Source organism: Cetorhinus maximus, chromosome 16 (assembly GCF_964194155.1).
Source record: "Cetorhinus maximus chromosome 16, sCetMax3.hap1.1, whole genome shotgun sequence".
NCBI classification, from domain to species: domain Eukaryota; kingdom Metazoa; phylum Chordata; class Chondrichthyes; order Lamniformes; family Cetorhinidae; genus Cetorhinus; species Cetorhinus maximus.
In genome coordinates this window covers 21,617,898-21,630,930 of record NC_135894.1, presented here as the reverse complement: position 1 = coordinate 21,630,930, position 13,033 = coordinate 21,617,898, and the positions used below count along the sequence as shown (strand labels likewise).

At 46.7% G+C, this 13,033-nt stretch overlaps 1 protein-coding gene across 3 annotated transcripts in view; it reads left to right on the top strand.

Moving 5' to 3' along the window:
* The window catches only part of lrch1 (leucine-rich repeats and calponin homology (CH) domain containing 1), a 211,844-nt gene that overhangs the window by 142,813 nt on the left and 55,998 nt on the right, over nucleotides 1-13,033 (top strand). For all 3 annotated transcript variants that reach the window (XM_078559480.1, XM_078559479.1, XM_078559478.1), the window contains exons 8-9: nucleotides 7,794-7,899; nucleotides 12,172-12,281. In XM_078559480.1, coding sequence (XP_078415606.1) covers nucleotides 7,794-7,899; nucleotides 12,172-12,281 — 216 coding nt within the window. The remainder of the gene's footprint in view (nucleotides 1-7,793; nucleotides 7,900-12,171; nucleotides 12,282-13,033) is intronic.

Genomic DNA, 13,033 nt, shown 5'->3' with positions numbered 1-13,033 from the left:
GTTGGACATAACAGGTGCAATAAGAAATAGTGATTATGTTGCAGGACTGAAAATGCAGAGACATGAGTTCAAATCCAAACAACAGTTGGGAGATTTAAATGCAGTTAATAAATTTAAATATAAAGGTGACCATATTGGTGACCATGAAACTACTGGAATATTGTAAAAGCCCATTTGGTTCACTAATGTCTTTTAAGGAAGGAAATCTGTCCTCCTTACTCATTCTGGCCAAACGTGACTCAACGCCCACAGCAGTGTTACTCACAATAAGAGGCGGTGGAAGAATTAATCCAAGCTGGTCTCTTGGTTAAAGCCAGTTTGTTTCCAAGACAATTCCTCAGTGCTCATAGCTTCCACACAAAGTATTCCAGCTGTACCTTTTTTATTCTATTCAGTTGGGATAATTAATGCCCATCACCTATTTAACTAGCAATTGGTTTTAACAAGATGATTACCATATTAACAAGCAGTGTGGTTAACTCTTAATTGTCCTCTGAAATGGCTTAGCAAGCCACTTGGTTGTATCAAATCCCACAAAGAAATATAATGGGAATAAAACCAGATGAACGAGTCCACAACAACCTAGACACCATCAGGATGAAAGTACTCCCAGCCCTGTCAACCCTGCAAAGTCCTTCTCACTAACATCTGGGGACTTAGTGCCAAATAGGGAGAGTTGCCCGATGTGGTTATTTTGACGTGACGTTCAAGCGGGTGGCAGACTGCGTCCGGCTCCTGAGGGTGTTCGAGGAGAAGAGAGACCTGCCGGAGATGAAGATCCTGACGGCGGAGCCGCACTTTTCTCTGCCGTTGCAACGGGAACGTGTGGTGATGGTGCATGTGTACAACCCCTTCGTCCCTGTCGCCGACGTGGTCACCTTCCTCACCAGGTACTTCGATAAGGTGGGGAGCGGCACCGAGATTCGAGACGACTTGGGGATCTGGACAGGCAAACGCCTGTTTAAGGTCACGCTAAAGACCGATGGTAAGGGAGCCATTTTCCACCCTCCTTCCAGTTTCACTATCGGGGGAAACCGTGGCTACCTGGTCTACGCTAGGCAACCCAAGCATTGTCGCTCATGCGGCAAGGCTGGTCATGTGGCGGCCAACTGCAGCGCCTCCCTCTGCAAGATCTGCAAACAGGAAGGGCACCAGACAAAAGACTGCAAACAGGCCAAGTGCTGCAACCTGTGTGGCGAGGCAGGTCACCTCTACAGGACCTGCACCAAATGCTGCCGTACTTACGCACAGGCAGCCAAAGCCGACCAGGGGGAAGCAGAAGAAATGTTTCGTGTCACTCCAACCACCAAGGCCCCCAGGGAGCTCAACGGGACAAAGGAGGACACAGAGAGAGACAAGGTGGAGAAAGAGATCGAGGCAACAGAGAGCCAATCAGCAGCACTACCCCCTGTACCTCCCAGTCCTCAGGACAGCGAATCAATGGAGGAGGAGGCAGCAGTGGAAAAGCAGCAGGGGGAGTGGCGGACGGTGAAGAAGAAGAAAAGTAAGAGGGAGCGAAGAAGAAGCAAAGGCGTTTCCCAGAGAAGCGGCAAGAGGCGTCTCCCATCCGACACGGATGACAAGGGCAGCAGCTCTTCGGATGATGAAGTGCCAGAGCGGCACCGACAGAAGAGGCGGCAAAGCTCCAGGGCGTTGGAGGACGAGACACCCGAGCTCCAGAAAATTGGAGACAACAAGGAGACCAGCGCACCCCAACTTTGCCTGCAACCTGAGGAGGCCAGTGCACCACAGCCCCTGGAATCTGGGAGCAGTGAGGCAATCATCGCACCCCAGCTCCAGGAAGCCGGGAACAGCAACACCCCAGAGGGGGTGAGTTTTGGAGAAGCTTCTCCAGCAAAGGTCATCTCAAAACCCGCTCTCTACGTGAACCTCCAGATGCCACCGGAGCAGAACACGGCCAAGGAGATCTACCTCAGCCCATCCAAAGTGAAGGAATTTGAGCTCACTACGGGTATGAAGGAGCAGACTAAAGGTCTGGGACTCTCAGAGACAGTGGGTTTGGTAGGAGAATAAATGCTTTAAAATGGGTTTAAAGATTGTATCCATAAATGTGCGTAGCATTAAATCTACTACGCGATGTGTTGCGACCTTGGACTACCTAGCCAAGGTCAAAGCTGACCTGTTGTTTCTGCAGGAGTGTGCGATACCGCACCTCAGCTCCTACAGGCAATGGTCACGATGGTGGTCCCACGGGCCATCGATCTGGTCGGGCGGAAACGACTCTCGTTCCTCCGGCCTGGGTATTCTGCTGCGGGGAGGCAACTTCACCGTCTCCGAGGTCAAGGAGGTGGTGGGCGGGCGACTCCTCGTAGCAGACGTAATGTACAAGAACGCTCCACTCCGGTTAATTAACGTGTATGGCCCGGCACAAGGGGCTGAGCGGCTGGAGGTTTTTCAGCAGCTCCCACTGCTGCTGGCGACCTCCAGGCCGGTCATTCTGGGCGGTGACTTCAACTGCATCATCGATGCGGCTGGACGATCCGGCAGGGCCGGCAGCAGATTGGACGCTACGTCCAGATCCCTGATGGAAACAGTTAAGGATGCCAAGCTGCACGACGTCTTCAGCAACCCTGCAGACGGAGCGCAGCGTAGATACACCTGGTCGCGGCCAGACGGGTCCATTCGTTCCAGGATAGACTTCCTGTTTGTGTCCCGTGCATTCACAGTCAGATCCACCGAGGTCAAGCCGGTGTTCTTCTCTGACCACTGCCTCCTACTGGCGGACTGCCACTTGGAGAAGGACCTGAGGGTGGGCAGGGGGGCATGGAAGCTAAATGTGCAACTGCTGACCCCAGAGAACATTGAGGAGCTCAAGAGGGATTACAAAGGTTGGAGAACCGTGAAACCCCTCTTTGAGTCCCTGACACACTGGTGGGAAGCGATCAAGGGAAGCATCAAGAGGTTTTTCATCCGCAAAGGCACCCAGAAAGCTAGAAAGGAACAGAGGGAAATGTCCCGACTCCAGAAAAAGATGCAGAATCTGCTCCGGCTGCAGTCGATGGGGGTCGATGTCAAGGAGGAGCTCCAAGAGGTGAAGGGCCAGCAAGCCTCGCACTTTGCCTCGGAGGCCTCCAAGATCATCTTCCGTTCCAGAGTCCGCTCCGTGGAGCAGGATGAGACGTGCTCACGTTTCTTCTTCCAAAAGGTACACAGAGAGCGCTCTGTGATCAGCAGCCTGAAGGAAGAAGACGGCTCAGTAAAGTCATCACGGTCCGACATTCTGAGGATCAGCAAATCCTTTTATGCCGGATTGTATGACGTGAAGCCCACGGACAGCACGGCCTCCCAGTCCTTCCTGTCCTCTATCACGGAGGTCTTAGACCACAGTACGCGGGAGAGCCTGGACAAACCGCTGACTCCTGATGAACTGACTAAGGCCCTCGAGTCCTTCGAGAAGAGTAAAACCCCCGGAAGCGACGGCTTGCCGGCGGAGTTGTATTCGGCTCTGTGGGACTTGATCGGCCCAGACCTGCTAGGAGTGTACGAGAGTATGCTCCTGGCCGGTAGTATGTCAGAATCCATGAGGAAGGGCATCATCACCCTCATCTACAAGCACAAGGGGGAAAGGGAGGAAATTAGAAATTGGCGACCCATTTCACTGTTGAATGTGGACTATAAGATTCTGTCCAAGGTCATCGCCAACCGGGTCAAATCCGCTCTGGAATTGGTGATTCACCCTGACCAGACCTGCTCTGTGCCAGGCAGGAAGATCTCTGACAGCCTGGCGCTGCTCAGGGATACGATTGCCTATGTACAGGACAGGGGTGTGGATACCTGCCTCATCAGCTTGGATCAGGAGAAGGCCTTTGACAGAATATCGCACACCTACATGGGGGATGTGCTCTCCAAAATGGGGTTTGGGGAGGGAATTCGAAATTGGATCCAACTGCTCTACACTAACATCAGTAGCGCAGTCTCAATCAACGGGTGGGAAACAGATAGCTTTCCGATTAAATCTGGAGTCAGGCAGGGCTGTCCTCTCTCGCCTGTCCTTTTCGTGTGTTGCATAGAACCCTTTGCCGAGTCCATCAGGAAGGATCCGGGCATAAGAGGAGTGACGATCCCAGGCAGTGGAGGCACTCAGGTAAAAGCCTCCCTGTACATGGACGACGTCGCCGTCTTCTGCTCGGATCCGCTGTCGGTGCGCAGACTGATGCACATCTGCGACCAGTTCGAACTGGCCTCGGGAGCCAAGGTAAATCGTGGGAAGAGCGAGGCCATGTTCTTTGGGAACTGGGCTGACCGATCCTTTGTCCCCTTCACTGTCAGGGCTGACGGCCTGAAGGTGCTGGGGATATGGTTCGGAGGGACCGGGGCATGCGTTAGAAACTGGAAGGAGCGAGTGGCTATGGTGAAGAGGAAACTGGGCATGTGGGAGCGACGCTCCCTCTCCATTGCGGGTAAGAACCTGGTCATCAGGTGTGAGGTACTCTCGCTGTTGTTGTACGTGGCGCAGGTCTGGCCCATTCCAGACTCCTGCGCGATGGCGATCACTCGAGCCATCTTCCGCTTTATCTGGAGGTCGAAAATGGATCGTGTCCGCAGGGACGCGATGTACAAGCCTCTAGATAAAGGGGGAAAAAACGTGCCCAACATCGCCCTCATACTGATGGCCACCTTTGTGTGTGGCTGCATCAAGCGGTGCGTAGACCCTCAGTACGCAAACACCAAGTGTCACTACGTGCTGAGGTTCTACCTGTCCCCGGTGTTGCGAAGGATGGGTCTGGCCACGCTGCCGCGGAACGCTCCAAGTAGTTGGACCGTGCCGTACCACCTGTCCCTGGTGGAAAAATTTATGCAGAAAAACACCTTTGACCACAAGTCCATCAGGCAGTGGTCAGCACGTAACGTCCTAGAGGCCCTGAGGGAAAAGGAGAGGGTGGACCCTGTGGGATGGTTCCCCGAGCAGACTGTCAAAGTCATTTGGCAGAATGCCTCATCGCCAGAACTTTCCAACAAGCACCAAGACGTAGCTTGGCTGGTGGTGAGAAAGGCCCTCCCCGTCAGATCCTTCCTACACGCCAGGAGGCTCACCCCCTCTGCACGTTGCCCTCGAGGTGGCTGTGGTGGGGAAGAGACCGTTGTTCACCTCCTTGTGGATTGTGCCTTTGCAAAGAAAGTCTGGAGAGAGATGCAGTGGTTGCTGTCGAGGTTCATCCCGGGCAGTTCTGTGACACAGGACTCTGTGCTCTACGGGCTGTTCCCAGGGACACACACCGAGACAAACATCAACTGCAGCTGGAGGATCATCAACTCGGTGAAAGACGCGCTTTGGTCTGCCCGAAACTTGTTGGTCTTCCAGCACAAAGAGTTGTCCCCGACCGATTGTTGCGGACTGGCACAATCCAAAGTCCAGGACTACGTGCTGAGGGACGCACTAAAGCTTGGGGCAGCTGCCGCAAAGGCGCAATGGGGAAGGGTCGCTGTCTAAGACCTTTCTACCACAGCGCACCGAGAGACTGGGAACTGTTTAGAGCCCCTCGGGCTGTACAGATCAAAATGAAAGGCTGTAAATGATTGTAATATTGTTTGTACTGATGCACCTGGTGATACATTTTGTAAAAGTTTAACCTGGATTGTACCCTTGTAATGTTGTTTTTGAAATGGTTTGGAATGTGATTGAAGATATTTTATGAATAAAGTATATTTTTACAAAAAAAAAGTAATAGTCAAGTAACAACCTAACATAGTCATACTCAGAATCATACCTTTCAACCAACCTCCCGGACTCTTTGATCACCACCCCTAACTATGTCCTGTCCCGCTGACTGGACAGACTCACCAAATGCAGTGGCACAATGGTGTACAGTTGGGAGGGAGTGACCATGGGAGTTCTCAAAATTGACTCCAGACCCTGCTAACTCTCATAGCTTCAAGTCAAGGAAACCTGCTGCTGATTACCACCTACTTCCCTCCTCACCTCATGAGTCAGTACTCCTCTATGTTGAACACCACTTAGAAGAAGCACTGAGGGTAGCAAGGCACAATATACTCTCTGAATGGGGGACTAAATGTCCATCACTTGGTAGCACTACTATTGACCAAGCACTTAAGAGCTGGACCTGTGGCAGGTGATGAAAGAACAAGTAGAAAAATCTACCTGACTTTGTCCTCACCAACCTACCTGTTGCAGTTTCCTCTGTCCCTGCTTGTATTGGTAGATGTGATCACCGCGCAGTCCTTTTGGAGACACGGTCCCATCTTCACACTGAGGACACTTTCCATTGTGTTGTGTGACACTATCACCATGTTAATTGGGACAGATTTAAAACAGATTCATTGCGCTTCCATGAGGCACCGAGGGCCATCAGCAGCAGCGAAATTATATACCCCCAATTACCATCAAGCGAAGGGACCAACCCAAGTTCAATGAGAAGTGCAGAACAGCATGCTGGGGGCATGACCAGGAATACCTAAATTTGAGTTGCCAACAAGATGAAGGTACAACACAAGACTACATGCTTGCCAAACAGCAGAAGCAGCGTGCTATAGATAGAGCTAAGCAATCTCACAACCAAGTCATCGGATCAAAACTCTGCAGTCCTGCCAAATCCAGTTGTGAATGGTGGTGAACAATTATACAACTGACTGGAGGAGGAGGCTCCACTAATATCCTCATCCTCAGTGATGGTGGAGCCCAGCATGTGAGTGCAAAAGACAAGGCTGAAGCATTTACAATCATCCTCAGCCAACATGCTGAGTGGATGATCCATCTCGGCCTTCTCCATAGGTCTGCACCATCAAAAAAGCCTGTCTTCAGCCAATTCAGTTCACTCTGAAGAGAGAACCTTCATCACAGGGGCTGCAGCAGTTCAAGAAGGCAGCTCACCACCACCCTCTTGAGGGCAACGTGGAATGGGTAATAAATGCTGGCCTTGCCTGTGACACTCGCATCCTATGAACTAATAAATAAAAAAGCATTCCAAGTCTGTCCTCAACAATGATCTTTACAATGTTACAATAATTTGTTTCGATCTACAATCAAATCCATAAGATTAAGGGGAAGCTGGATTATCACATGGGAGAAAAGAATAGAAGGATGTGCTGACAGGCTGAGATGAAATAAGGTGGGAAAAGTCTCATGTCAACCAAAAACACTGGTGGAGACCTGTTAGGTTAAATGGCTTGTTTCTGTGCTTTATATTCTGTATAATTCTATGCATCACATTATTTGTTCAGCCCGGTGAACAGTCAGATTATTTAATTAAGATTATTTAATCCATTTATTTTTTTCACCTTTTTGTAATTAACCTGCATTCAGTTTATGTACTTTTCTCCTCCCCTTTTCTGTTGTTTTTTTGTTTTACTTTTATCCATTAAAATCGATGTGCCGTTCTTTAGTCCCTTTGCTTAATCAGTCCAGATTGTTTTGAATCTGCCTTATGTTTGTCACCCTGCCAGTAACTATTGCATCAGCAAAATGTGTTAAATCATAACAGGCAGTCTGTTCCTTCCCTTGTATGAATAGAACCGACGTTACTTGCTTAGCATTTCTTGGGCATTTTATTTTCATTGATTTTATACGTAGATTCAATCACATCTCCATATACTCTTGAAGATTAAAACTTGGATGATACAGAAACAACTAGAATAATTAACAAATTGAGGAAAAGAATTTCAATTTTTATTTTAAAGTTAATGTTCTTTTTCAGAAATCATTGTATATCTCTTGGAGTAGGGGAAAAGTGTGCTTTGTGTTGGTAAAGCTTACTGCTGTGCGATGATGCATTTATATTTGTTTGTTGCATTTAATGTGAGATTTCCACCTTTAGCCCTCAGATGAAGATACAGGCAGTCTGACCCTTCAGATGGCGCATATTTCAGAAGAAAATCAGTTGAATAAACAAGAGGAATATTTGAATGTTAGATCAATGAAAGGTAAGTGATTTATGATTAACAACATGCCTGTTAGATTACCTAAGATGAAAGTCAGGCAATCTGACTAGTTCTGAGTCATTCACTCAACAAAGTAAATGTGAAATGGAAAAAGGAAGAAACAACTTAAATGTACTCAAAAAGGTGATATTCTGAACAAAGTGGAGGAATAGAGAGATCTTGGAGTGCAGATGCATGGATCTGAAATAACGCATTGGTTGTTCTGTTTTTTATTACAAAGGAGGTGACAGTGAATCTCTATATAAAACATTATGGAGAGGATTTTCCCCCCATTGGGGGTGTTGTGCGGGGGCGGGCGCGGACCCGATCGGCACCCCTGATCGGGTCGTCGACGCCATTTTACATTGGTCCGCCCAGCGTGACATGCGCCCGGAAGCGCTGTGCAGAGCTCCCTGTGCGGACGGGTGGGTGGGGGGGGTTCCCTGAGTCAGGGGTGCGCAGAAATCTCCCTGAGGCACAGAGGTACCTCAGGGAGATAAGTTTTAAAAATTTTAATGAAGAAAAAGAAATTTAAGACATGTCCCCTCATGTGACAGTGTCAGGCCGAAAATTCTCCCCTATAGAAAGGTAATTGAAACATGGGAAAGGTTCAATGTCAGGTTCACTGGGATAATGCTAGAGTGAGCAACATAGCTATGAAGAGAGTGTTGAAAATTTGGACAATATTCACTGGAATACAAGGTTAAGGGAAGATTAAAAGTCTTCAAAGTTACGAAAAGGTTTGAGAGAGTAAAGACTGTAAAACCGTCTCCATGGTTAGTTGCTCTAGACCAAGGAGACATAAATTTAGGATCTTTGCTGCAGAGGGCTAAGATAATATAGAATATGTTACCATACAAGGCTGTTGAAGCAGCTAAACACTTGACGAAAAACATTGAAGAGTTATAGAAGGAAAATGGAGCCATGCTAGATAACTTTACTGTGGAGCTAGTTTTAGCACAGGCTCCATGGGCTCATCACGCTTAAATATCAAAAAATCTGTGATTATTTTGGTTTTACCTGAACTATTCAGATCAGATCAGATGCATAAGCTAATTATATTATCTAAGTTTATATGGTGTCCTGGAGGTACTTATGTTTGAGAGTGTTGGGTGACTGCTGTAGCAATCTTGCTGTCTGTATATAGTCCAGTCCAGCGTAGGTTATAACCCGATCGGTAATTGTGCTCTAGAGGTAGGTGTGCCTTCATGTGTTGATTCAGTCATGGAGAGAGTGGAGAGTAACTGCAGATCTCTAATAGCTACTGGTAGTAATCACAACAGAGTATTGGGAAATAGGTAAGCTTCACTATAAGTTTGGTATTCATTCTAAAAATTGCAATTAATAAGTCTAAGTAACCACCCCAGGAGTTGCTTCAATCTTGATAGAGACTGATAACTTTTTAAAAGAAAAGAATCCCCACAACTCCAATGGAAAGAAACTGATTGACAAGATTTCACTTTTTAAGACTTTTACTGTAACAAACAAACAAAAATCAAATAGATCAGACATTAATGAACAGGCAACTGATACATCAAACTAAAGATAAAGCTACATTTCGCATTAACTAACAAATGCAACCAAAATATGTTTATGAAACACTTTTACTCTGTGCCATATTTTTGGCAGATATGCAGCAATAAAGGAACGGTCTGAAAGTCATTCCCAGCTCTCAAGCAAAGGTTCACCTCTACCCCCCATGCCAGGTTGAAACTTCCAGTGTCCTTTAACAATCATTCCACTCCGCCTGAGTTGTCCAGATACAATTATCACCAGCAAGGCACACCTCAACAAATTCCCTTTTCTAAATCTTCAAGGGCAGAATCTTCGGGTTAGCGAGCGGGGCCGACGCATAAAATGATGTGTGGTGATGTCGGGTGTGCGTCCCAACGTCATCACTCATCATTCAGATATTCAGTTCAGCAGGCGCACACCGGAGTCAGCTGCGTGCCCGCCGAACTGTCAAAGGCTGGTTAAGGCTATGCGCTCCCTGTGTGGACGGGGGGATTCCCTCAGCCGGGAGTGCGCTCTTTCGCGCATGTGCGCGGAAGAGCGCAATGATCTCCCTGAGGCTAAGTGCTGCCTCAGGGAGATCGGCTCGAAATTAAAATTTGTAATACAGATGATAAAATAATTTCTCTGACATGTCCCCTCATGACACTGTCATATGAGTTGGGACATGTCCATAACTTTTATTGAAACCTTTAATAAAATTTTAAATACCCTCATGAAACCTCATCCCGCCTGTGGAAGAGGTTTCATGCTTTTTCTGAAGCCCGCCAGGGCTCCCGGCCTGCTCGCCAACCTTAAGGTTGGACGGGCAGGTCCATTAATGACTTCAATTAGTTTTTCAATGGCCTCAATAGGCTGTTGACAGGTCGGCAGGCACACAGCTGACTCAGCTGCGCCCCCGCTGACCTGAAAATGGAAATGACACGGTGACGTCGGGAGTTCCACCTGACGTCATCCTGTGTCATTTTACGCGTCGGTGAGCGGTCCCCGCCCCCTCTCGCCGACCAGAAGATCCTGCACAAACAGTTTTCCCTGCTTCTCCACGGCAGCAGCTTTTGTCTGTGCATCTCTGCAACTTTTCTTCTGTTCTGTGAGTTGTGAAAGATGTTAAAAACTGCCACTCAATAGGTTTATACTTAAGTTTCTCGCCCCTTGCCAGACCAAGATCACATGAATACTTCTTAGAACTGAGGTGTTTACCATGAATTCACCTCCCCCTTTTTCAGAAATATCTTTTTTTTACTTTAAGTTAATGGAACATTTTAAAACATAATTGCCTCGCAAAGTTCAGTATTCATGATAGAATATTTTAGTACCAAAGTTAGTTTCCAAAAAATGCAAAGGCTGCTTGGCCTTTTCATCTGCCCACCACCGTAAGGTTGGATGGGCAGCAAAAAATTATTTAATTGATCCTTTAATGGCCTTAACAGGCTTTTTAATTGTCGGCGGGTGCTGCCGACTGAACTATCGTTGCGACTGCGCGTTGATGTCGGGACGCTCGCCCGATGTCAGTGCACATCATTTCATGCTCGAGTGGGTTGGGCACGCGCCTGCCCACCGAGCTAAAAATTTTGCCCAATAAAGATATTTACAACAATCCCCACTCCAACATGGTGGTATCAGAGCACAGTGGTATGTAACAGAGCTGCCAACTAGCCACTGGGCCGTTGAGATTGGGGGTGCATTATGTTCCAACTCTAGATTCTACCAATATAAAAGTTAGGTGTTGAACTACAACTTACAGTGGACTATAGATAGAAACCAGGCATTTATGGACAGGATTATCCAAATTTAACGGAAACTAATAGGAGCCCCTCATTTCTGATTGGAGAATGAATTCCATTACAGTAGTTTTACCTGGATTCTGTTTGAGATCCTAGTATTTTAGACATTTTGGCCATGAGCCACAGTATAAACTTGACTGTTCAGTCCACACAGTGGTCTCTTTTAGATGGTACAGTTTTTTTTCATTCTTTCATGGGATGAGAGTGTCACTGGCAAGGTCAACATTTGTTGCCCATCCCCAGTTGCCCTTGAGAAGGTGGTGATGAGCCACCTTCTTAAAATGCTGCAGTCCGTTTAGTTTAGATACACCCACAATGCTGCTGAGAAGGAAGTTTCAGGACTTTGACCCAGCGACAGTGAAGGAAGCCTGACTCTTTATAGCAGGGTTATAGATTACTACTTCTCTGAAGGCAAGGTGTCATGTGCTTGCTCCATGTGGGCCACAATTATAGAACCACCTGTAGCCAGTATATTTTCACACTGTGGCAATAGTACATTTGGAATAAGAACATTTTTAGCACCATCATGCGAATGAGGATTTAGGTGGGTCTAACAGTGAGATAAAAACTTAATAAGCTAATGACAACCCTCTGCTCTTCCCCACCCCAGCCAAGAACTTGAGTTCAGTAAATCCGTGATAAGTTAAAAGGGTTGTGTATGGCGTGCACTTCCAGCAAATATCTCACTTTCTTCTTGTCACACTTCAAATGTCAAAATTCTCTGACTTATGATTAGCAGCACCACAGGAAGTCTACTGGTTGCACAAGTTATGACCACTCTATCAGTGATTACATAATGAAAGGATCACTGCTTCAGCATCAAATACTATATTAGGGTGCAAGGGATACTTAGTTTATCGAACCACCTCGTAGGTGACTGGTCTGTGATGGTAGATTTTCTTTCAACATGCTATAATTTCTTCATGAAGTGGAATAACTTTATTTTTATATTTTTATTCCTTTAATTCTTTTTCTTCAGTGGAATCTGATCAGGAGTCGAAGGAACTGCTGCAAAATAATGTAGAAGTAGAAGAGCGGTTGTCCGGCAGGGATGATGTCTTGAGTTCTGAGTTTAGGACATACATGAAGGCAAGTGACGAATGCAGAATGCTCCCTGGATCTAACTGTACACGAGCATAATCATGTAATATATGGCATTTGCCAATGCCACTACATTCATCGATTGGGAGCTCTATCTGTTCACAATCCATTGTTCTCCTCCTCGGTCAAGGAGGTACATGCTGCATCAATCCACTCCTTTGGGGAGAATATGAGATTTCCACCTTTGGCCAATTGTGATCGCATCCTATCAACCACCTGAGAACTTACCATCTTTGAAATTTAAACTATCGAACTAAAAATTCTTTCTGCATTCATGTCCTATTGAATGTTGCAGTTGGATCCCTTTTAGGCATTGTCCAGACATACAAATGCTAAAGATTCAGGCTTGAATTGTTCAATCACCAGTTATAAAGGGCACCTATTTTGCAGGTAGAGAATAGGGTTCAAAAATTTGAATGGATATCAGATCTGCTCTGCTTTTTGTAAAATTTGTCTATTTCTGCATTTGTATCTAGTGTTATCAGCTGCAGTACAAGTTAAAATGAGGGAAAGAAACTAATTGAAATCAGCGCCATATTCACCTCAATTTTTAATGTAATTTCTGCAGTATTTTTCATGCAAACTAATGTTATTAAACAGAATAGTTAGGAAATATGCGGTTCCACAGCTTGATGAGCAGGGAGCAAAAATCACCAAAACTAGCCTTGAAATAATTACAGGTGGAAATTTCAGAACCTCTGTCACAAATTATACTTTGGTTCCTATTGTACTTCCACTAA